This window comes from Poromitra crassiceps, assembly GCF_964638095.1.
Source record: "Poromitra crassiceps genome assembly, chromosome: 13".
NCBI lineage: Eukaryota > Metazoa > Chordata > Actinopteri > Beryciformes > Melamphaidae > Poromitra > Poromitra crassiceps.
This window is the reverse complement of record NC_139644.1, coordinates 2,499,774-2,526,000: the sequence shown is the minus strand read 5'-3', so window position 1 is coordinate 2,526,000 and position 26,227 is coordinate 2,499,774. Positions and strand designations below refer to the sequence as shown.

Below are 26,227 nucleotides of genomic sequence, written 5' to 3'. Positions count from 1 at the left end.
CTCTCTTCCCCCTCCCTGACATGTTGGGGAGGGCGAGCTACGGCTGCATGTAAACGGGAATATTAGTGGATTACTCATTTAGTCGGGAATATTGTCTTTTTCCGAATATTGGCAAAAACCACAATATTGTGTGCATGTAAACATAGTCACTGTGAGTTCACATGACTGGATGGTTTACCAGGCTAGGTAGCCCAGACATTAGAGCCACAGAACCCCCCCCCCCTTTTTCTTAGATGACCCCCATTGGATGAGATTTTGCCTCTCTGACCCAAAGCTGATTTTGTTTTTATTGTCAAATATTGTGATCAGAATTCCATGAGTGTCTGTATAGTAGTTAGAGAGGTAACAGAGAAACCATGATTAAAACAACATTCTGCTACATTCTCTAATTATGTTCACTGCCTATAAATTAAATAATGCTGAAATGTAACAATTCACCAGTTTGCTGGGACTACAACGCCCCCCCCGGTGGTCCTCGGACCCCATGTTTAGAACCACTGGGCTACAGCATTCATTTATTACCAGTGGGTAATACCCCTTTCCCTGATTATATAACTATAGCTCCATTATCCATGTTTTCTGTTTTCAACAGCAAACTCACCATGTATTCTCTCTCTCCCCCCTCTCCGCCCTCTCTCCCCCACCTCTCTTTGACCCCCCCCCCCCCCCCCCAGTTTCCCAATGTTGAACATGTCTGCCCCCAGCGAGCTGAAGTCTCCGTGTGTGACTCGGAACGGTATGGTCAAGCTACCACCCAGCCAGCCCAATGGCCTGGGCAGCGCCAGCATCACCAAGGGCACGCCGGCCGCCAAGAACCGCCTATGCCAGTCGTCCTCTGTGCCCTCCATCCTGCCCCCTCCCCCCTCCTCCCTGCCCTACCACCACCACCACCACCCCCACCTGGACCTCCCCGCCATGCCCCACTCAGGGGCCTCCCTTCTGGGCCCTGAGCTGGAGCCCGGGAAGCCTTTGGTGGGCCTGAAGCCGGCCCTCCGCCAGGTACCCCCCCTCACCCTGCCCAAGCCCCTGCTCCTGGAGCGCCAGCTGCCCCTGGATGAGAAGCTGCTCAACCGCCTGCTCTGGTACTGATGTCAAATAATTAAAGTCAAAGTTCCTGAGTCAGCCTTTCGGTTTACTTGAATATATTTAGCATGATTTAAAGCCCCCCTAAAGTCAAACAAATGTTTTTCTCCTTGTTGGATGTTTGAGTTTTACTGTGCCAGGCCCATTATGATGTCTGTGCAGAGTTTGACACTAGAAGCTGTTTTCACATTTGTCTGCTGAAAGTGGAAAGTTTCTCTGAGCTGACTGAAAAGGCGATTTTCAGCATGATTCGTGACATCACGAATACTGGAGCCAATCCATGTCCAGTATTCAGCAGTTAAAGGCTTTAAAGCCCTTGTTTGTATGCTGTGATTGGATAGTTATGTTCTAGATAACTCTGATTGGTTGCTTTGGAACTTTTTGGAGGCAGGAAGAGGAGAAGTAATTTTAAGGATTTTAACAAGATCATTTGTGGGGAAAGCCATCAGACAAATTATTATTCAAAGTAGAGTATTTCATATACATCTTAAGACATTACTTTAGGGGTTCTTAAGATATGTCTGGCCTGGTGATTAGCCACACTGTTCGCCAGTACTTTTTGTGTGACAAATAACCTAATTTCAGTCAGGACCACTTTAGTAAAAAACACAAGACCACTTAGATCAATTTAAAGCTTTTATTAGCATGAGTTATATTTGGTGGTATGGCTCTGTTCTGGAGGCTGGAGACTGGAGAGCGGCAGCAGCAGATTCTGGGAGCTCCTTGCCCCTCCATGATCAACATGGAATGTTAAAGGACGGCTTTTCCGTGGGGAATATGAATATATATTAAATCTCACGCCCCTAAGGTTTTCGAATCCGTTGAAATTTTTGAAATTGGTTGTTTACAGCCAGAGATATCAACTATCTCTCACATATTTTTTGGCCCAGCCGACGCGTTTTGCGTCATCTGGGCCAAGTCCGCCTTGCGGAAGTCGAGCACCTATGAACTACACTACTTGTGGGCCTGTGCTGCCATGGTCCCGCCTCTAGAGGTCCTCCACGCCCCTTCAGTGGTCTTGAACAAAAACAAAAGGCAGCCATCTTTTTCCACCGCATAGCCTATGGTAGCTAATATTAGCTTTACATAGTTCCTTGCAAAGAGACCATATCTCGGGAAAGGAAGCACGTACCGACACGGGACTGGCGGCATTGGAAAGCTCGTCAAATTTTACATCTAGTAGTAGGTGCGATGAAGTAACGAAATCAACGCTGAGCAATGTACCCGTTTTTACACATTTTTACATGAAATAGTTACAACATCAGATGCGCGTAACTCCTTGGAAAATGCCTTAAAATGCATGAATTTTTTTTTATGAAGACATCTCCCGACATATATACTTCGGTTTAAATTTGGTGCAATTTGGAGGCAATTTTATTTTTGATTTTTTCTTCTTCTCATAATGTTTTATTGTCGAAGCCTTCTTCTTCTTCTTCTTTGAGTTTTATGGCGGTTGGCAAACATATATGTGCATTACCGCCACCTACTGGAGTTTGATATCAGCCAAATGCCTGAGGGGTGGGCGTGGAATCTAAGGCCACGCGAGCCCAGTGCATTGTGGGAACTGTAGGATTTCGGCTCCCCGCAAAGTAAAAAATACAATTTGTTGCTAAAAAGGGGTGAAGACGTGTGACTCAATGGAACATACGTTGTATCATCATGACTGATATAAAATACTGATATAAATAGCTAGCGTTACTCTGGCATCAGACAGCTAGCTGTTAGCTATTAGCTATCTTCATTAGCTACTATGTTCGCCGGGCTCAAAACGTTACTGAATGACAAATTCTATATAACTGTTAACAAGTTCGAGTCACGCTCTTTCCATTAAGCCCCATCAGCTTTGATATCTGTTGGCCAGTTTGTTGATAATATAGCAATATTGTGGCTTCTAAACTAACGTTAGTATATGGAAGTATTAGGTATAGGGCGACCATACTTTAAACAATTGCTGCAAAAATCAACAAAAAACTAAACGGTACATTAAAGCTGCATTCAGTGATGTTTTTGTGTTACAATAAGTGTTAAATGGCTCTATATTCTGACAGCAATCACTGAAATAGAGTGTTTGGTCAGTAACTTGGAACTCTCTGATTGGATAGTGGGAGGTGGGCGACCTTCCACTATTGCCTGGTCCCGAGCGTAAACACAGGTTTGTCCAGTCATTTGTCCTACCTGTATAACCGTTGGTGTTGTAAGAAAACGTTCCTTGTATATTTGTATGTCATCTGATGTGCGCCAGAAGATCTTACATTGATAAGCACTGCAACATCATGGCAGGGCGGACGTAACTCGTAGAGACTCATGAATGGCGGCATTGGATTCGGGGTGAAAAAATACGTGTAGTTCTTTGGACAGATCGCGATCTGACCTTCCGTTTCCAAGAAAATGTCAACTTTTCTCTGATTGGATAGTTTGACGTCGGCGCCAATTTTGATCCAATCAGACAAAAGTTTACATTTTCTGAGAAACAGAAGGTCCAATCGCGATGCGATATGGTTGCGGAGATACGTCCGCCCTGCCTGCAGGACTACAGGAGAGAGATAGAGGACAGTGGGGGGTTGGGGGTTTCAAGTCACTGACCAGAATATAGAGCCATTTAACACTTATTTGAACACAAAAACATTGCTGAATGCAGCTTTAAGCTGTGGTACAGAGATGACGTGTGAGGAAGAGACGGTTACATTGCTGACATGGCTGACATCAGGACAGTTGGCAAAAGATTGGGATTCCTGTGGTTGGGCATGTGAGATCAAATGGTGTACAGAGTTGAAAGAGTGTGAAAGTTAGAGAGAAAGTTGAAGAGCATGGTGCAGGTTGCAGACCACATTGCATGGCATAGCAATGGGATTTTTGGTGGGATTTTTGTTTAATCACACATAACTGCATCTAGACTGGTTTTTGTAATGCACCTGTGATGCAGGGATGCAAACTCGTATTTTCTTTCCATCCCAAAATAGGAGGATTTCTGAGTGGTTTTGTGGCTGCCCTGGTATCTGTCACCTTTTTCACTCTCCATGACTTTGCATCCCTGTGTCAGCCCCAGCAGAACGTCTAGCAACAAGTGATGTCACAGGTGTCGAATATCCATTTAGAATGCCACCTTTTTCTCCATATTTCTGCCCTCTGGGGCTGTAAAAAAATTTCTGGGTATTTTTGTACTAATCATGAGCCCAAAATGTAAATTCAGATTTTTTTTACCTGCACCAGGCTCTTGAAGAAGAGATGTGCTTATGAAAGTATATTATGTGTATGTATTTAAGTCAAAGATTAAGGGTCTGATGGGTAAATCTTTCATGTCAGGTACTTCACCACGGCTGAGAAGTGCGTGCTGGCGCAGGTGTGCAAGACGTGGCGCAAGGTGCTGTACCAGCCCAAGTTCTGGGAGGGCGTGACACCCATCCTACATGCCAAGGAGCTGTACGCCCTGCAGCCCGGTGGGGACAAGGAGTTTGTCAGCCTGCAAGCCTTTGCCCTGCGTGGCTTCCAGGCCTTTTGCCTGGTGGGCGTATCTGACCTGGACATCTGCGAGTTCATCGACAACTACCCGCTGTCCAAGAAGGGCGTCCGCTCTGTCAGCCTCAAGAGGTCCACCATCACAGACGCTGGTCTGGAGGTGAGTCTGTTTTTTTATTGCAGGTTTTACCTTTAAAATTTAACAATTTCATCACTCGTTTAATTCATCCTGCCACATTTATATATATTTTTGCATGACCAGCAGCTCTATAAGTCACTCTGTTGGTTGGTCTCAGTTCAAAAAAGGTTCACCACCCTTTAGCGGGCACAGTTTTCACCCTAGGAGACTGAAATTTGCCATGGAGGTCAAGTGCGTGTGTGTGTGTATGTGTGTGAAGGTATGTGTTTGTGTTTATGCCAAATGGCTAAAAAGGGTGGTGGGGGTTGGGGGGGCTTTGATTTAGAATTCACATATGTGGTCGCAGCTATTGCGAATTCACGCTTGTTTATATAGATAACCAAAGATGTGGAAAAAAGGAATTAGAAATAAATTAATTATGTGTGTGTGTGTGTGTGTGTGTGTATACTAGGGATCTCGCGCACTACGTGCGCTCGATTCCTAGGCTCGCCTAGTCATTATCAGATAGATAGTGACTTAACAGACATTTATTTAGATGAAAATCTCCCGTATTATCACTTTAACCAATTAGAACATGGCACTTGTATCTGTTTCCATTGAATGCAGGTAATGTTGGAGCAGATGCAGGGCTTGATGCACCTGGAGCTGTCGGGCTGTAACGACTTCACGGAGGCCGGGCTGTGGTCCAGCTTGAATGCACGGCTCACCTCGCTCAGCGTCAGCGACTGCATCAATGTGGCCGACGACGCCATCGCCGCCATCTCCCAGCTGCTGCCCAACCTGTCCGAGCTCAGCCTGCAAGCCTACCATGTCACCGACACGGCCATGGCCTACTTCACAGCCAAACAGGTCATAATAATAATAATAATACACTTTATTTGTATAGCACCTTTCATACATAACATGCTCAAAGTGCTTTAGATGCAAAAACATTAAAACAAGAGCAAATAAAACCACAAAGAACAAAGAAAGAAGAATGAAAGAAGAAAGAAAATACAGTAAACCAATTAGTAGACATAAAATAAAAATAATTAAAGCTGCATTCAGCTTAGGGCTGGGCGATATGGCCTTTATTATTATTAATTAATACACAGGACAAGATGTTACTATCCCTTGTGCCAAAATCCGAGGAAAAACACATTTAGAAGCCCAATCCAGAATAAAACAAGCTAACAGGCTAACAAACTAATAAACAAGACACAAATCACCAGTTACCTACCCTAGCCAACAGCAGTATGAAGCATGTCATTGGGGTTTTCAAGTGGGCACCTTCCTTCACCGACGTTTCGTTAAGTTAGGCCCACGACACCTCAAGAAGGCTTAACGGTGTAATCCAGCGTCCTGGAAACACCCCCCTCCATGCTACCACCGCACAACTGCATATTACCTCACTATCTAAGCCTAGCTATCCAGGTCGGTTCGGTATGACATTCCTCACTACACCACCACTGTCAATGATTCAGCCCTGTTGATGCGGACCGTTAATCATGACCAACAACAAACAATCAATCTGACCTTAGCGAGCTCCCCAGCTAGCATGTTTCCTCCTTATCCACAGCCATTCACTTGCTCGTTCTGCTGCCTGAGACATGTTGCTAACCGCAAGTTTCAGGCTCCGTCCCCGAATGCCCAACTCAGTTAGTAAGGCAATAACGGACTTTGCCACAAAACCACGGCAGCCCACCTCTACAGGCCGCACTCGAGCCCTCCAACCTCGCTGCTCTGCCTCTGCTGCCATTTCAGCATACCTAGCTTTCTTGCGCTCATAAGCCTCCTCAACTCGATCTTCCCACGGGACTGTGAGTTTGATAAAATAAACTCTCTTCTCTACCTCAGACCACAGTAACAAGTCCGGACGTAGCCGGGTGCTAACTATATATGCTGGGATGACTAGCTGTTCATTCAAGTCAACCCTCATTTCCCAGGCTCCACCTACACTTAGCTGCCCTAACTTGTGCCTGACCTTAATTGGTCTAATCTTTTCTCCCTCACGTACAAATTTGATCTGTCTAGTCTCTTTGCTAGCAACTAGAGAATTTACTTCTAGCCGCTTTTCCTCAACTGCAGCTGCCAAACATTTCAACACCTGGTTGTGACGCCAGGTGTATCGCCCCTGGGAGAGACTGACCTTACACCCTGACAGTATATGCCTCAATGTACATACACTAGAACACAACGGGCAGGCACCATCCTCGCCCAACCACTGATTTAAGTTCTGGGGAGATGGCAGCACATCATAAGTAGCCCCTAGAATAAATCTAATTCTGCTGGCCTCCATGCTCCACAACTCTCTCCACTTCAACTTTCTCTTCTCTACACTCTCCCAGTTCACCCACTGCCCTTGCTTTGCCTGCGACACTGCCTTAGTACATCTTACTGCCTCCTCTTGCCTATGTACTTCTTCAACTACCATCTTCCTCTTTTCTATTACTGATGCTTTGTTCCACACAGGTTTCCCTATGCACAACCCTAAGCCTCCACGCCCATGCTGCACCTGACCTATGATATCCCTGTGTCTAAGAGCTGACTGTGCTTGCTGTACTGCCTCCTTTAGGTTCCACTTCCTCCCTGTTTTAACTATGGGGGCTACACTCCTAACCACTGGATCCTTTGACTGAGTCAAAGTCATTTCCAGTCTAACCTTAGCACACTTGAACTCCTCTGTCAGGCTAGATAATGGCAATTCCAATATGCCTTTCCCATATAAGGCTACACTGCTTAGGCAGCGTGGGACTCCGAGCCATTTTCTAATGAATGAGTTAATCATCCTTTCTAGCTTTTCTACCTTTGAAAGGGGAACCTCATACACTGTCAGTGGCCACATCAACCGAGGCAACAATCCAAACTGCAAACACCACAACTTTAACTTTCCTGGGAGCCCTGACTTGTCTATACTTGAAATACCGGTACCTTGAATCATTTCCTGCCTCACCTCCTCAAACTGTCCCTTATCACTGAGACTTGCATCATACCATCTTCCCAAACTCTTGACTGGTTTCTCTAACACTGTAGGCACCACCTCATCATTTATAACAAACTTCTTACCTACTACCCTCCCTTTAATGATTGAAATACTCCTGGACTTACTTGGCTTCACTTTCTTTCTAGCCCACTGCAGATTACTATTTAACTTATCCAACAATCTGCTAGTACATGGAGCGGTTGACGTCATAGTCGTCATGTCATCCATGTATGCCCTAATTGGAGGGAGCCGCAGCCCTCCCTGCAGCCTTTCTCCACCCACTACCCATTTTGAAGCCCTAATAATGATCTCCATTGCCATGGTAAAAGCTAATGGGGAAATTGTACACCCTGCCATAATGCCTATCTCCAGCTGCTGCCAAGCTGTAGTGTACTCTGCTGTGGTAAAGCAGAGTTGAATATCCAAGAAGTAGGCTTTAACTAAGCTCTTTATACTACTGGCACTCTAAAGAAATCAAAGGCCTCCCATAACAGACTATGCGGCACTGACCCGAAAGCATTAGCCAGGTCCAAGAATACTACATGCAGGTCTCTCTTCTCACGCCTAGCTGACTGGATTTGGTGCCAGATCATGCTGGTGTGCTCTAAGCACCCGGAGAAGCCGGGAATTCCAGCCTTTTGCACCGAAGTATCTATTAGCCTATTCTTTTCTAGATAACTAGACAGCCTCTGTGCCACAACACTAAAGAAAACCTTCCCTTCAACATTAAGTAGACTGATAGGTCTAAACTGACTTATCTCTAACGAGTCCCTTTCTTTAGGAATGAAGATTCCCCCTGCTCTACGCCACGCCTTAGGAATAACCTGCTTCTTCCAGACTACCTTCATCAGCTTCCATAGAAACTGCAACACATCTGGAGCACTCTTATACAGCCGGTAGGGGACTCCATTAGGACCCGGGGCTGAAGAGGCCCTTGCACGTCTCACTACTTCTTGAACTTCTTTCCAGCTTGGTGGGCTATCATCACACTGGCTCTCTATTTCACCAATAGGTGGAATATCAGCTGGGACTGTCATCTCTCTAAACCTTTCCCTATCTTTGTGAACCTCCTCCAAATATTCCTCAAGCTTCTGCTTAGGTACCATAAGGCTACCATTCTTTTCCTTACTAAACAATGACTTCACAAATCTAAATGAATCCTTATAGAATGCTATTCTAGCTCTCTCTTTCTTTTTCCTATTTTTCCTAATGCTCTCTGCTCTTCTTAAAACTGCCAACCGATCCCTCACATCTGACTGCAAGCAATCAATGCCTTCCTTCTCAACCTCTGTAGCTTTCCTCCACTGCCTCTTAAAGGATGGGTTTTCCGTGGGGAATATGAATATATATTAAATCTCACGCCCCTAAGGTTTTCGAATCCGTTGAAATTTTTGAAATTGGAGGTTTACTCACAGAGATATCAACCGAAATCCACTCTGTGTGTGGGGGGGGGTGGTGGGGGGGAGGTGCGGGTGCGGGGACTCGAAATACTACATTTCCCACAATGCACTGGGCTCGCGTGGCCTTCGTTTTTATGCCCACCCCTCAGGCATTTGGCTGATATCAAACTCCAGTAGGTGGCGGTAATGCACATATATGTTTGCCAACCGCCATAAAACTCAAAGAAGAAGAAGAAGAAGGCTTCGACAATAATATATGGAGAGAAGAAGAAATAAATCGAAAATAAATCGAAAATAAATTGCCTCCAAATTGCACCACATTTAAACTGAAGTATATATGTCGGGAGATGTCTTCATAAAAAAAAATTCATGCATTTTAAGGCATTTTCGTAGGAGTTACGCGCATCTGATGTTGTAACTATTTTCTGTAAAAATGTGTAAAAACGGGTACATTGCTCAGCGTTGATTTCGTTACTTCAACCCACCTACTACTAGATGTAAAATTTGACGAGCTTTCCAATGCCGCCAGTCCCGTGTCGATTAGTGCTTCCGTTCCCGAGATAATGGTCTCTTTGCAAGGAACTATGGGAAGCTAATATTAGCTACAGCAGGCTAGGCGGTTGGAAAGATGGCTGCCTTTTGGTTTTTGTCAAGGCCTCTGAAGGGGCGTGGAGGACCTCTAGAGGCGGGACCATGGCCAACAACAGTTGTAGTTCATAGGTGCACGACTTCCGCAAGGCGGACTTAGGCCAGATGACGCGAAACGCGTCGGCTGGCCCAAAAAATATGTGAGAGATGCTTGATATCTCTGGGAGTGAAGCTCCAATTTCAAGAATTTCAACGGATTCGAAAACCTTAGGGGCGTGAGATTTAATATATATTCATATTCCCCACGGAAAACCCATCCTTTAAGCTGTCTTCTCTCCTGGATAAGTCTATCTATCTCTTGTTGGCGCCTAGATTTAACTACCTCACCCTCTAGTTTCTTCCTTTTCTCAAAGACGCCAAACCTTTCCTTACCATAATCATAAATACAATCTCCCATTTTCTCCAACTTACTCTCAGCAGTTCCTTTAAGCTTCTCTAACATCCTAACCAAATCACTATTGATATCTTCCCACTTCCTACTTTCCGCTGCACCTGGCCACTTAACTCTAGGCTTCTGACCGCTAATCTTCTCCCTTTTTGGCTGGCTGGCCTCTCTGCTTTCCTTGGTGCTAGGACCTGCCTCAACATCAGGGGTGCTGATGTCCTGCGAGCTGTGGGTTACTTCCTGTCGCTGGACTTCACCCGACTGACTTGATAAACTTCTTAAGAAATAATTATCAATGCGGGGTCTAGGGATGCAACGGTATGATTTTTTGACGGTATGATAACCTTGGACAAAAATACCACGGTTTCACGGTATCGCGGTATTGCGGACCTTTATGTGGCATAAAAAATGCCAATGAACAAAATGTATTTTATTTTCTAACAGTTTGCTGAATTGTGGACTGAGAAAAAATAAAGTCATGTTAATGTAACCTCCAACTGTAATGACAGTTAACTGGCAAGTATGTGTGTGCTTTGGTAATATAGTAGCCTACTGTTCTTACTTATAAATGTAAACGATTTAGTTCATCTAATTAATTTGATGTAAAACTAAAACATAACAATCAAATACACACTTCTTTTGTAATGGGTGAACACTGGACACAAATAATGATTGTTTCCTCACACATACACCCCCACTCTGTCTCACACAGGACACATACACACACAGCCCTGTCCCTCTCTCTCTCTCTCTCTCTCTCTCACACACACACACACACACACACACACAAAGTTTGTGCATAATTTTCCACTGCCAGTTTGGAGGAATCTTTCGTCATTATCTAATGTTACTTCTCTTCAGTGCAATACGTTTTGATAACGACCTGCTGTACAGCGACGTTCGCTCAGTCAACTAACGTTAACGTGTCATTAGAGGAGAAAGATAGCTGGTGTTAGCTAGCTTATTAGCCATGTTAGCTGCCTCAGTAGGTAACGTTAGCCTAGACTAGAGAGAGTATTTATCTGACGTTTGTTAGCTACTCCTCAAACCTGCGGGTGGAAATGGTTTATGCGATGCGATGTATGTTGAAGCAAGACAACATTTTAATGTACCTTGAATTGGACAAATAACGACGGGTCGTGCTCACGCAGATCTAAGCCCTGGCCATCCTAGCCTCAACGCGAGACTCATCAGTCATTCGGATGAGTCTCGCGTTGAGGCTATGGCCATCTGTATTTTTACAATACCCGAAATATTCCCAAACAGACGACGTCGTCTTTTTAGATGGAGGGAAAGTTCAGGGGGGTCCTTGCGTTCTCCTGTTTTATCACACACGGTTGTAAACACACAGGGACAGCTCCTCACAACTGTGCGTCTAGGTAGGCATCCAGCAAGGGGGAGGGGCCGCGTAAGCTGCTCTCTGCAAAGCGACCTGGGCACTTTGTTTTGGGGAAACAGCTGATACCGTGGAGAAGGTATGACGGCAAATCTTAGTGGTTTTGATACCGTGACTTTTTCAAACCGCGGTATACCTTCAAACCGGAAACCGCTGCATCCCTAGCGGGGTCCCTGTGTTCCCTCTACCAAGCACCTCTTCCTGCCTTGATGGATTCTAAGGCCCCTCAAAGTTGTTACCTTCTGCCAGCCACACAAGCAAACCTGACACTTCTTTCCATCTACATCTGAACTAGTGGCTTCCGCTGACATGTTTTCCCTACTCATAGTCAAGTCCGTTCCAGAGTCAATAACCGTGTCAACCATAGGTGAGTCATCTTCCGCCCCCGCTCTCGCAGACTCTAGGGGTGTTTTTTTATAATTCTGTTTCGTAGCAAGTTTGGGTGTAACCAATGGCCTATTGGCCTTGGCTACTGCCACAATGAGCAGCTAACCCATTGCAGCCCCGATGGGGTCTAATCCCTCCTGTCAGCTGTCATTCCATGCTGTCACTAGGTCTTTCCCTAGTTGTCAGCTGCACTATTCACAACAGTCACTAGCCTAAGCTAGCTTTAGTATTAATTAATACACAGGACAAGATGTTACTATCCCTTGTGCCAAAATCCGAGGAAAAACACATTTAGAAGCCCAATCCTTTAAAGAATATCGCAATATTTTTCGGCTATATCGCGATACACGATATATATCTCGATATTTTTGAAATCTCTCATAAATGCTCGATTTAACCCTTCAGGGTTCATACACATTTTGACCAATGGATTTCCATGACTTTTCCATGACTTTAAACCAAATTTCCATTAGGGATGTCCCGATACCACTTTTTTGCTGACCGAGTACAAGTACGAGTACTGACATCTGGGTACTTGCCAATACCGAATACCGATACCGAGTATTTAATTAGGGGTCGACAACGTGTTTTTGTTACGCCTTATGGTTAATTAAAAGATAACTTTTCAAGATAATGGGTTTTAGTCATTTTCTTAAGTATATAGCCTATTATCTGCAGAAGTATAGGTTTCACAAGATAAGTGTCATTTCGCATAATGGGTATCACCTATACTTGATAGTATCTTCTCTTGATGCTTTATGAAACAAAGGTTTCCCATTAAATAAGGAAATAAGCTTTCCCATTAAATAAATGCTATGAATCAACCATTTAAACCACATAGCTGTGCATCTCCTTTGTATTTGTTTTGCTGGTCAATAGAGAGCCTCAGGGATGACGTATTTTTGTAGGCAGAATGCGGAAGTCCCGAACTTCCTGGTTCTTCACTGTTTCTGTCTATGGGATTTTTGAATGGGTTTTTGCCGCGATGCTTCAAATAAGGTCTCTGAGCAACGCAAGCTTAATCAAACGCGAACCAGAGTTCAGTCGGATAATCTTCACACATGAGGACCACTTTCATGAGTTTTGTAGCGTAAATGCGAGCCGTAGAAGTAAAATGCTCGAGCTAAGCTAATCCAGAACTACACACTGTCGCATAGGGTTCCACGTCACGTCTGGACTGTTGTTGATGTGTGCACTGATTACCCCGGGCTGAACGGGGCTGAACCAGGTGAGGAAAAGAGAATTTCCGTGTTCGTCCTTTGAGGTGGTGACGTTATTGACGTATATATCCCCATCGACTCAAGAGTGTAGTCTCATTTAGCCGTTTGCTAGCTAGCCGTCCTTTTAACGGCACGTAAAAGCTTCAAAACTCGTAAAAGTGGTCCTCATGTGTGAAGATGATATTACTAAACACTGGTTCGCGTTTGATTAAGCCAGCGTTGCTCAGAGAGATTATTAGAAGCATCGCGCCAAAAACCCATTCAAAACTCCCATAGGCGAAAACTGTGAAGAACCAGGGCTGTTAGCATCGATGATTTCCGGACTCGTTACTGCGGCTCTCTATTTTCATTAAAATAGAGGTTCCTCGTGTTTTTATGTTCATTATGTTGGGTCTCGTAGTTAGATTACTACTTTAATGTTTATTGTAAAAAACAAACTTTATCATGCTTTTATTTTGAAGGCAAACCCAATAAACCGGAAGTGAAATTGGGACAATTGTCGCTAAATTCACGGAAATTAACGTTAGTTCTACTTTTAAAACGTTAAACTTTAAGGCAGTATGGATTACGGGACACATAGCACGTATTACAACGATCTGGTAAGCCTTTGCTTGTTCCACAGCACTGTGTTGTCTGCTAGAAGAGCAACTAATGTTAACCTGTAAGTTGAACAGAACGTTTTCTAGCTTGTTGCAGGCTACGCGGCTAACTGCAGAGCTAATGCAGTCAGTCAGACAGTGAATGGGGAAGCGATGCAGTGCAGGCTGTAGCTCTCTCGGCTGATTACTGACCTGATAGCTTTTTATTTCTCCTCACAAAGCGCTCCAAGTAGAGATGCAAACAAACAGGCTGTTATAGTGAAGCTTCTCTACATGCATTGACAGCTGTGTGAGCCTGACGCTGGCTTGCTACTTTGAGGTTAATGTCACGTTGCATGCCCTAGGTGTAAAGTGGTATTGGGCGCGCGGCCGTGTCAGTATCGGGCGAGTACGAGTACAGCAAAATAGGCCAGTATCGGCTCCGATACGATACTGGCATCGGTATCGGGACATCTCTAATTTCCATGACCAAACATTTTGTAAAGTCTCGTGTATAGACGGTTTTCACCAGAGCGCAACCCCACAGCACTTTCTCAGCATTCGGCAAACTGCAGAAATATTCACTCGACATCGTTACTTTTGTTTTCGCCTCTCAGCTGTATAGACGGTTTTCACGGAATGGTCAGTCCTGCACTTGAATGTTTTTTTTTCTTTTATGTCCATAGCAAACACTGCAACAGGAAGTGAGCGGGGGTTCAATTTAGAATGTTTTTGTTGTCAAGTTAAAACCGTCTATGAAAAAGTCAGTGAGTAAAAATATTCTATGTAATGTAACTACTAACAGATTACAATAATTGAAAAACTAACATGGTCATTTAGTACTAAAACACGTTACTAGCCCCAACGCTGACGACAACAAAGATCTTAGTAGAGCTGGACAATATGGACCAAAAATCATATCTCAGTATTTTTAGGCTGAATTGCGAAATATGATATATCTTGGTATTTTCTACAAAGTGGGCTAGATTTTCAATTGTAAATATATTTACACAATGTGATTTTTGATTAAAAAAAATCATCAGTGAATAATGATATTGTGGCGATTGTGGGTTTTAGCTAGGAACTGATGTGTGGGGTTGTTCCTGGGGGGAACGGAATGTAAGCGGGAACTTCCTGTCTGACGGTGCATGCCTGAGTCAGTCAAGCTATGTGAGGAACTGGAGTAGACGTGTGTATAGCTAGGAGCGCAGCTACCGCTAGGAGCCATGAGTGTGAAGTGTGAATAAAAGCCTGTACCAACTATAAGTCTCCTGGTTCCTGGACGAATACCTAAATCGTCACATTGGTGTCAGGAGTAAAGCGTGAAGTATCGCCTCCGCGTCGGCCGAGAGGGGAGAGAGCGAGAAGGAACGACGGAGAAAGTTGGAATTGACGGCTTAGAGGCTCGAGCGTCCTAGCGGTAGCAGGTTAGCTGTCTGTGTGCTAGCTGCTAGGAGCACCACGTGCGATGGTGCGCGACGGAGAATGGCCGTCGGTGAACGGGAGGGAAGAGGAGCTGACCCCGGTGTTCAGCTCGGTGCTTGCGGGCATGGAAGCCCGTTTGTTGAAAGAGGTCAGACGGCTATTGGAAGCTACGCCTGCCTGGGCAGAGGAGTTGATGCGGGTGCTGCGGGAAGTCATGCAGCATGTGGACTTGTTGAGCACGGAGGTAATGCAGCGTGGAGAACGGCCGGAGGAGCCGCAAAGGAAGTGTTGGACTTGCGGGGAACCTGGTCACCTAGCGAGGTGGTGTCGCAGCGGTCCCGGGGGACAGACCAGGTACGCGGAGCAACGGTACTGGGCTACAACTCGCACTCCTGCACACTGCCTACAGGCGGTAAATTCTCAAACACCATCTACATTTTCTATTATTTTTAAAGACTCTTTACTTTATACTGTGGATGGCTTCTGTGATCACAGTGTTGATGAACTCACCGTCCTCTTTGACTCCACTTGCATCGATATCTTGGACTCTATTGCTCCACTCAGGTCTAAACGTACAAAAACACCTGGAGCCGAGTGCACCAGCTGGGCAAAAAAGTCGGTCTTGGGGTGCAGCTCGAAGGTCCTGGGTTCGATTCCCACCTGGAACGCTGAAGGAATGCGTACCCGTCCGCATGTCCTCGAGTGCCCACCGCCCGGGTGGGGTCGTCAAAAGGATCTTTCTGTGTGGAGTTTGCATGTTCTCCCCGTGCCTCCCAGGGGTTTCCTTCATATAGGAACCCCCTTCACCAAAACATGCAATATCCTGGTTGCTAATGTGGTTCCTCCTCTGGTCGTTAAGGGCGCCTGTTCGGAGGGAAGGGAACTGGTTGGAATAGCGTGAACCTCCCACGTGCTATGTCCTACCGGCGAAGCTTCCCCTGTCAGGTGAAAAGAAGCGGCTGGCTAACTGCCCATGTCTCGAAGGAAGCATGGAGCCAGTTTCGGCTCTCCCCAGATCGGCAGAGGGTGGAGTAGCAACCAGGATAAATAAATTAAAATTAGCACTAAAGGGGGATAAAAATGGGATAAAAAATCGGGAAAAAAGAGAGAGAAAAAATAAACTCTGTCTTAACTGACTTTGTGATTTGAATTTACACCGAGTGCACCAAGCCTGACTTACCACGGTCGTAGCTGCGCCCGGTCTTTAGGCTGCGGAAGTGCATGTCCATGTGACACACTTCTCTCAGACAAGCTCGAGACAGCTCCAACTCAGCTCAAACTTATAGAGTTGTATTCAAAGCATAGAAACGTTCTCACAGCTAAATTTAACTCATTCATGGCCAGTTTAGGACTGCCAATATTTAGCTCAGGCCAAAGATTTTCATAATTGTTGGTCATCTTTCAAGACCCACAGTAAATTATCTATTAGCACCAAAGTGATTTGCAATACCTCAAAATGAAGATGTACGTCTCTGGGTTCACCAGAAGAAGAAAAAAAGTGAGCTTTTAGCATGTTCTGTACTCTACTTATCGCCATTTATATACACCCTGTTTTCACCAAAAAGGTCTCTCTGAGAAGAGAAATTGGAGAAAAAGGCATTTTTGTAAAGGACACAATCTCAGGCAGAACTCGCTCTCAATTCTTTTATTTTGAACTGTATTGACATCAGACATGTAAATACTATTTGTTATGACACAAATGACAAAAAAAATATATATATATATATATATACATGAAGTGCTTTTTTTACATTCAACAATACAGTTTACTCAGTGTGAGTGAGTGTGAATGTGTGTGTGTGTGCGCGGGGCCCATGTGTGTCTCTTTACATTACATTACATTTCGTCATTTAGCAGACCTAAATGACCGTCCTGACCTCATTCTGAGATGTGGGCTCACAATCGGCTCCTCATCTGAAATAAAAGCAACATATCCTCAGTAAACTATATAATCACATTTAGTACAGAGACAGTGTAGTGTACTAGTGTCTCAGTAAACTATACGATCATAGAATGCAGAGATCAGTGTAGTCTCTCTCACACACACACACACACACACACACACACACACACACACACACTCCTTACCGTGAGATCATCCGGGTCCTGTCGCATTGGAGTCCAGTCTTTCTCGCCCTCACATGGAAAGTGGCCGTGCTGCTTGGCTCTGTGTGAAAGCCATTTCTGTGGCGAGGCTGCTGTTCTCCTCCTCACAAAGTTGTGACTCCGTCTCGTCTCTTTCGGGCTGGCACACAGGAACGGGGTCTAGGGACCAGGATCGATCATGTTGGTCACGGGTTTGACTACCGCGAACAACCGATCCATGTCCACTGCCCTGCAGCAAGGCGACCAGCTCGTGCAGCGCGCCGAGGGGCGTTTCAATGGCGTTTCTCCTCTCTGCACAAGGAAGCGTTCCTCCGTTTTCTGTCTTTCCTCCTGCTCAATTTCAAAACAACAGCTGCGGTATGTGTTTGTTCACGTGTTGTCGGCTTTCTTTGAGGCCAGGGACCTGATACAATGTCACAGGCTGGGGAAGTCTTTGAACTACGCGCTGCACTAATAAAAACAAAAACACGTCAAACACGTCTTTGGCTGGGAGGGCTATTCCTGATAACACGTTAAAGACGTCTTTGGCCATGAATGAGTTAAACAAGTAAAACTGGTCAGGCTAATCCAGTTTCAATAATCTGAATTTAACTCAAATGAAATATGGGGGGTGGGGGGGGACAATTTTTTTTTTTTTTTTTTTTGGCCAATGTCTGCGACCCAATCAAAACGGCCCGCGACCCACCTTTGGGTCGCGACCCACCAGTTGAGAAACGCTGCTCTAAAGGAACAAAAAGAGGTGAAGATAAAACACAATTATTGAAAGATGCAGATGGCAACTCGTGATAAAACATTGTTAAAATTGACGTTATAGAAAAATTAAGATGTTAATGATGATAATAATAAAGCTAGTTGTGTGGTGCTTTCCCTGTGATATCAAGAGGTTAGTGATATTGGTGATGGGTTTAGTTAACGGTGAGCTAAGCTCTTTAAGCATTGTTGTGTCCATCCCAAATGCATCCTTTGCTTTTGATGGTTTCAGTGATCTGATAATTCTCGTAACGTTTGATTGACTGACATTCCTAATGCTGAAGGCTGGCCCCACTGTGTTTGTAATGCTGAAGGCTGGCTCCACTGTGTTTGTTGTAATGCTGAAGGCTCCACTGTGTTTGTTGGACACACATTAATATGTTCAGCAGAGAAGCTCTGTGCAATAGCGGCCACAGAATCAACAAAGTAATGATTAAGAGCCACTGTTACTTTAGCTGGGTCCTTTGTCAGGTTTCCATCCAGATTAAGATCAATTGGTTTTCCTGCTATGTGATGTTGCCCCGTAAGCTTTTTTAACTGATTCCATATTATTTTATTGTTACCCCTAGCCTCGCCAATTATAGTAATAAAAAAGTCTGCCTTAGCTTTCCTCAGCGCCCTTACTGCCTTATTCCTTAGCATAGTGAAGTTGTATTTGTCATGGAACAATTTTGTTCTAGTGGCCATTTTTAAAGCAAGATCCTGTTCTTTCATGAGTTTTAAAATGTCTGCATTTATCCAAGGAAGGCTGTCCTTTTAATTCCTATGCTTAAGTTTATGGCTAAATTCCATAATAATACTCTGTACTTTGCTTGAAAATATCTGACTGTCCTCATTCAGATCTTTTCCTAGTAGCAGATCATTCCAGTTAAAATGTTGAATAGTACTTTTAAAATGCTCATGCTCATTTTTGGGGATTCTGAAGAATTCATGCTCTTTGGCAATAGATGGGTTAAATAGTTTATTAGTTAATTTTCTGGCCACCAGAGTAAGATTATGGTCAGATACAGTAGGCCAGTTATCATCTCTCAGGTCTGTTACTGAACACTAAATCAATCTGAGTTCTGGTGGAGTGGGTTATCTTTGTTGGCCCGATGGCCCCTTGATCAGCTGAGAGAGGTCCAAACCATCAGTTATCTGCTTGAGCTTTTTTCTAATTGTTCTGTCTTCCCAGTTAATGTTAAAATCTCCCATAATTATCACCTCTTTATTAAAATGACATTCTCTTAGCATATTTTGGAATTTCTTGTAAAAATCATTGTTTGTAGATTACAATAAGAATAAAATACATTTGTGGTGATAAAGTGATATTCAAACCAATACATTCCAGCTCTTTACAGTTTGACCAGCGGATTTCCTTACATTGTATACTATCTTTCACATAAACCATGACACTGCCTCCCTTTGATCCCACTCTATCTCTCCTATAGATTTCATAACCAGGTGTATTTAATGCTGCGGATGGTGAGTTTTCATGAAGCCAAGTCTCAGATAAAGAGAGAAAATCTAGATTTGAGTCCATTAAAATACGTTGAATTTAGTCACTTTTTGATTTAAGGGATTTAAGGATTTTATGTTCAGATGCCCACCAAGTAGACCCTTTGGTTTTCCTTTGGGATCCCATATTATTCTGGAGTGATTGACAGTTTGATGTCAAAAATAAACTAAAGATTTCACTCCCCCTCCCCCTCAGGGCTACACCACCCACACACTGCGGCTGCACTCGTGCTGGGAGATCACTAACCACGGGGTGGTGAACATGGTGCACAGCCTGCCTAACCTGACAGCGCTCAGCCTGTCCGGCTGCTCTAAGATCACGGATGACGGGGTGGAGCTGGTGGCCGAGAACCTCCGCAAGCTGCTCAGCCTGGACCTGAGCTGGTGCCCCCGCATCACTGACATGGCCCTGGAGTACATCGCCTGTGACCTGCACAAGCTCGAGGAGCTGGTGCTCGACAGGTACGTGTGTGGCTTTGCCTTCTGATTCCACCCACTCCACCCAGTTAAAGCCCCCCTCCAGTGTATTGTGTAATTTTTAAGATATTTCATGTGTTGGTGAGTTGATTGTTGTTGATTGTATCAGAACCACTTTTTATGCCTCCGCCGGCGATAGCCAGGCCGGAGGCATTATGGATCCGGGTTGTCTGTCCGTCCATCCATCCGATGTTCATTAACGTGATATCTGAGGAACGCCTTGACAGAATTTCATCAAATTTGCCTCAAACATCGACTTAGATTCAAGGATGATCTGATTAGATTTTGGTGGTCAAAGGTCAAGGTCACTGTGACCTCTCAAATGCCATTTTCACGCTTGTTAACACGATATCTCAGGAATGCCTTGACGGAGTTTCATCAAATTTGCTTCAAACATCGACTTGGACTCAAGGATGAACTGATTAGATTTCCGTGGACAAAGGTTAAGGTCACTGTGACCTCACAAATGCCATTCCCAAGTTTATTAAAGTGGTATCTCAAGAACGGCTTAATGGAATTTCTTCTGATTTGGCACAAAAGTCGACTTGGACGCAAGGATGAACGGATTACATTTTGGTGATCAAAGCCCAAGGTCACTGTGACCTCTCCAATGCCATTTTCAAGCTTGTTAACGCCATGTCTCAGGAATGCCTTGATGGAATTTCATCAAATTTGCCTCAAACATTAACTTGGCCTCAAGGATGAACTGATTACATTTTGGTGGTCAAAGTTCAAGGTCACTTTGACCTCATGAACGCTATTTCCAAGTTCATTAACACGATATCTCAAGAACGGCTTGATGGAATTTCTTCTGATTTGGCTCAAACATCAACTTGGACGCAAGGATGAACTGATTCCATTTTGGTTATCAAAGGTCAAAGGTCAAGGTCCCTGTGACCTCTCGAATGCCATTTTCAAGCTTGTTAATGCGATATCTCAGGAACTTATTGATGGAATTTCTTTGAATTTGCGTGAAACGTCACTTGGACTCAAGGATGAACTGATTCGATTTTGGTGGTCAAAGTTCAAAGTTACTGTGACATCACGACCGCTCGTTTCATGCTCGTTAAGGGTTGTCCGTACGTACGTAGTGATTAGATTTTGGTGGTCAAAGGTCAAGGTCACTGTGACCTCTCGAACGCCATTTTCAAGCTTGTTAACACGATATCTCAGGAATGCCTTGATGGAATTTCATCAAATTTGCCTCAAACGTCGACTTGGACTCAAGGATGAACTGATTAGATTTTGGTTGTCATAGGTCGAAGTTCAAGGTCACTGTGACCTCACGAACGCCATTCCCAAGTTCGTTAATGCAATATCTCAAGAACGGCTTGACGGAATTTCTTCCAATTTGGCTCGAATGTCGACTTGGCTGCAAGGATGAACTGATTAGATTTTGTTGGTCAAGGTCAAAGGTCAAAGGTCAAGGTCACTGTGACTTCTCGAACGCCACTTTCAAGCTTGTTAACACAATATCTCAGGAATGCCTTGATGGAATTTCTTCAAATTTGTGTCAAACGTCCACTTGGACTCAAGGATGAACGGATTCGATTTTGGTTGTCAAAGTTCAAAGTTCAAGGTCATTATAACCTCATGACCGCTCATTTCAAAGCTCTTTAACGCGATATCTCAGGAACACCTTGATGGAATCTCTTCCAATTTGGCTCAAACGTCGACTTGGAATCAAGAATGAACTAATTCGATTTTGGTGGTCAAAGGACAAATGACAAAATGTCACTGTGACCTCACTAACACATTTTTCAAGCTTGTTAACGCGATATCTCAAGAACGCCTTCACAGAACTTTTTTCTAATTTGCCTCAAATGTCCACTTGGACTCAAGGATGAACTGATTACATTTTGGCGGTCAAAAGTCAAGGTCACTGTGACCTCACAAACGCCATTTTCAAGCTTGGTAACGCCACATCTCAGTAACACCCTTGGCCAAATTTTTTCACATTTGGCTCAAACGTCAAAGTCTCGACAGACATGCATGTGGACTGCTCACCTGTTGGCGGAGGCATATATCCGCAGTGCGGTCGTTCTAGTTTGTGATGTCATTGCAGTTGGGAAAAGGCTTGAACCCCTGTAGTGGCTGCTTGCAGCTATATTTATGAGCAATCATCTGCGATACATGATTCAGATTTACATTCAACACCAGCACAAGGCCATCTTTCCTCAGTTTATTCTCACAAAAGCAAGCAAACATCTGATAAATAAACTGACAACTGGGTGTTGCACTGATAAATAAATGTTCAAATTCACTAGTCCTTAACGTTAAATAGTAGCGTTAAATCATATTGTTTCTCACCATTTAGCGTTAGCTGATGTTATTGCTGATGTTTATGATCCCAACAACAAACAGATCACCAGCAATATGTACTTAACGTTATACATCTCAGGATAGCAGAAGAGCTTATAATAAGCCATGTACATGAAGATTAACCTTATACAACACTTTGGCCCCTATCTTCCCACTGGCCTTAGGCACAAAAACTGGCGTTAAACGCAAGAAAACGCGCCTTGCGCCTGCCTCGGGAAGATAGCATCATGGTTGTAGGCCCCGAAATGCGCTTTACGCCGAAGAGGCGTGGCGCAGTGCCAGAATAGGCCAGAATGGGCATTCCGGCCTTAAATACAAGCCTAACGCTATCTTCCCCCCTGGTGTTAATTTAGCGCTTAGCGCTTTTCAAAACCAGGCCTTATTCAGTGCGCCGGTTATATTACTGTGCGTAATTGCGCTGAGCTCTCCTCTGCCATCTCACTCTCTCTCACCCTCTCTCTCTCTCTCTCTCACTCCCTCTCTCTCGCGCGTCAGACAGGCACAATGACTGATGAAAAAAAGTTGTTATACCGTAGTTTTGAGCCCCTGTCATTCAGAGGCTGTTGCATCATCCTACCTGTGCAGCAGGGGAGAAGAAAAGGTAGCGAGAGAAAACGATATAATTCTGCCCAAAATTTCACCAATCTAATCTCATCATGACATCCAGGGATAAGCTATATTTTTCTAACCAATGCATTTAGAACATTCTTTTCCCTTTGATCTTGCTATAGTGTAGCGTATTTACATGCTTGCTGTATTTAAACTGCAATACGATTTGTTTGAGAGTATAATATGGAATAATATAGGCTATATGGAGACAGACGGGGATGAAAGAGGCTATATGAAGACAGACGGGGATGAAAAGAGGGAGGGGGGGGCTCAGAGCGCCGGCTCCCCTACCAAAGCCACACGTGAAATCTCCCAGCATGCATTGAGGCTAATACATTTCGACAAGAAATAGCAACCAAATCATCCTAAATAGGCTAAGTGGTAGATATAAATAATATGTATGTTAACACATGATGCAATTCTGGAACATTTCAATATTGGACAAAATAAAACATAAAAATTAAAACACAACCCTATGTGAAACATATATGTAATCCAGGTGGTATATATATCCCTCGCAAAGTTAATGCGATGTAGATGAGTGATAGCTGTAACACGGTGATGTCTGCTCCAATAAGACTTGGCTTGCTTCACATGTACTTTTACAATAAAAACACATTGGAAATGGATGCTATCAGGAATGTCACCGATAGTTAACGTTCTATATTGTAGGCTACAGGTAGACCGCATCAGCCCTGCTGAACAGATCTGTATTTGCCTGGCTGTAGGTTGAATTGTTTTATTCAGGCTATGATCTGTGATGTGCTGAGATATCCAAATTGGCATGGAAAGATGACAGCATGCAGCCAAAACCCGAACATGGATCGAGTGGATCGGAGTTTCGAAAGGAAGAATGTTATTGAGTAACTGCAGTTCACCAATGAGCAGGTTGTGCATAATTTTACGCTTAAAAGGCGTGGTTATAATGCTTAAGGCCGCGTGTAGCGCCGACACCAAAATATCGAGTGCGCCGGTCCACGCCCACTAATCTGCACTGCGCCTGGCGCTAAGCTTTTAAGGCTGTTGCAACGATAGAGCCCACTGATTGCACCCTGCAGCTGGATTTGTTGTTAGCATGTTACAGTAGCTAGCCTGCTTCGGATCTGAGCTACTACGTCATATCCAAGTCCCGATGATAGACAGATGCTTCATCACCTGCCAAGAAGTTTTTTCCCCCCCGTCACATCGGCTCTGGGCAGGCCATACCCAGATGGGTGTGCGGTTTGGTTTGTGAAAACAAACAATACCGGCCCCATCTGGCTATGTCAGGTTAGACCGATTAGCGAATCATCACCAAACTTCAGGGAGATCTTCAATAACAATAATGGCCATAACTCCACACCTGTTTGTCCAATGAACACAAAACTTGGCAGACATATCAAGGATGCTGTACTAGTCAAAATCAGAAGTGTTGTCATCATTGGTGAAAGTGGGCGGGGTCTATGGTGTAACCATGTAATAGCGGTAAATAATTCCATTTACATAATCGGTCCCAAACTGCTCAGCCTCATCTGGAATGGCATATCTGACATACTGTGGTGTGATTTGAGCAAAAGGGGGTGCCGCAGATGGGAAAGTGGGCATGGCCTAACACAATAATGGCCGTTATTCCACACCCCTTGGTTCAATGATCGCAAAACTTAGCAGATATACCGAGGGACATATTTGGACCATGTACCAGAACCACTGCCACTTTTTTGTGATGTCATTGCAGTTAGGAAAAGGCCTGAACCCCTGTAGTGGCCACGTGCGGCTATATTTAGGTATTCACAGCGAATGCTGGGAATACATCCTCGCGTCAGAAATGTAATCATCCGTGTTGGCACAAATGACACCGCCTATGAACAATCCCAGCTGCTACAGCGTGATTTTACCATGAGTCTTTTAAAGTCACTTAAGCACTGCAACAAACCAATCTCGTCCTTCCACCGAGGTATAGGGCATTTTAGCAGGCTTCCAGGGACACCTGGCTTCAGTCGGCATGCCCTAAGCACGACATAGTTTTAATTGACAATTTTAATCTCTTCTGGGAGAGTGCATCATTCTTCATCAGAGATAGAATTCACCCCAGTCCACAGGGCTCCCATGCCCTTTCTGCAAACATTTTCCATGCCGTCACCACCGCCACATGCGCATGACGCTCATGTCCACACCTGGTCCAGCTGGACACTGTCCCGGTCACAGAATACAACTCTCCTTCGCTGTCAATATCATCATCCACCCCACTCACTAGCTCCCCCGGTCACAGAATACAACTCTTCTTCGATGGCAATATCATTATCCACCCCTCTCACTAGCTCCCCCTACCAAGTTAAGTCAAGTCAAGTCAAGTCAAGTCAAGTCAAGTTTATTTGTATAGCACATTTCATACACAGGCAATTCAAAGCGCCTCACATAAAATGGTTGGGAAAATAAAAGAAAAGAAGAGAATAAAATGGACATTTATAAGCATCACAACAAAACTTTAAAAAAGAGTATAAAAAGTGCATTAAGCAACAGGCGCAGCAGTTGCAGAAAGAGCTAAAAACTTATAGAGGACTCATTGGGTTTGCATAGTAGCTGTCAGCAGTTAAAAGCGATGGAAAACATAAAAGTCTTTAGTCTATTTTTAAAAGTAAGTAAGGTTGGGGCAGATCTGAGGTCTTCAGGCAATTTGTTCCAGCTAGCAGAAGCATATGGGTAAATGCAGCCTTCCCATGATTTGATTTGATCCTAGGGACTGTTAATAAGCTGGACCCTGTTGACCTAAGAGTTCTAGACGGTTCGTAGCGTGGGAGCAATTCAGCTATGTATTTTGGGCCTAGGCCATTAAGTGATTTATAGACTAATAATAGTATTTTAAAATCTATTCTATGACACACTGGCAACCAGTGTAAGGACTTAATAACTGGAGTGATATGATCAGCTTTCTTAGTCGTCGTTAGAACTCTAGCAGCAGCATTCTGAATGAGTTGAAGTTGCCTAAGTTCTTTTTTGGAGAGACCAGAAAAAAGGCTATTGCAATAGTCTAACCTACTATAAATGAAGGCGTGAATTAGTTTTTCTAGATCCTGTCTGGACATGTATCCCCTAATTCTTGCTATATTTTTAAGATGATAAAAAGCTGATTTTCTAATTGACTTAATGTGGTAGTTAAAGTTGAGATCGGAATCAATAATAACTCCAAGATTTTTGACTTGATCCTTAGGCTTCAGGGATAGAGACTCAAGGCGTACAGTGATTTTAAGCCTTTGTTCTTTGGGGCCAAAGACGATCACCTCTGTTTTGTCTTTGTTTAGCTATAGGAAATTCTGGCACATCCAGTTATTTATTTGATCAATGCACTGGCACAATGATTCTATGGGGGCATAGTCAGCTGAGGAAAGAGTTATATACAACTGAGTGTCG

The 26,227-nt window shown here is 44.1% G+C and overlaps 1 protein-coding gene across 1 annotated transcript in view; it reads left to right on the top strand.

The window, feature by feature from the left end:
• Positions 1–681: 681 nt before the first annotated feature.
• The window catches only part of fbxl16 (F-box and leucine-rich repeat protein 16), a gene marked incomplete at both ends in the record, with an annotated part of 61,548 nt that continues 36,002 nt past the window's right edge, over positions 682–26,227 (top strand). Inside the window, 4 exons of the mRNA XM_083649416.1 lie at positions 682–1,082; positions 4,387–4,699; positions 5,285–5,527; positions 19,629–19,894. Coding sequence (XP_083505542.1) covers positions 682–1,082; positions 4,387–4,699; positions 5,285–5,527; positions 19,629–19,894 — 1,223 coding nt within the window. The remainder of the gene's footprint in view (positions 1,083–4,386; positions 4,700–5,284; positions 5,528–19,628; positions 19,895–26,227) is intronic.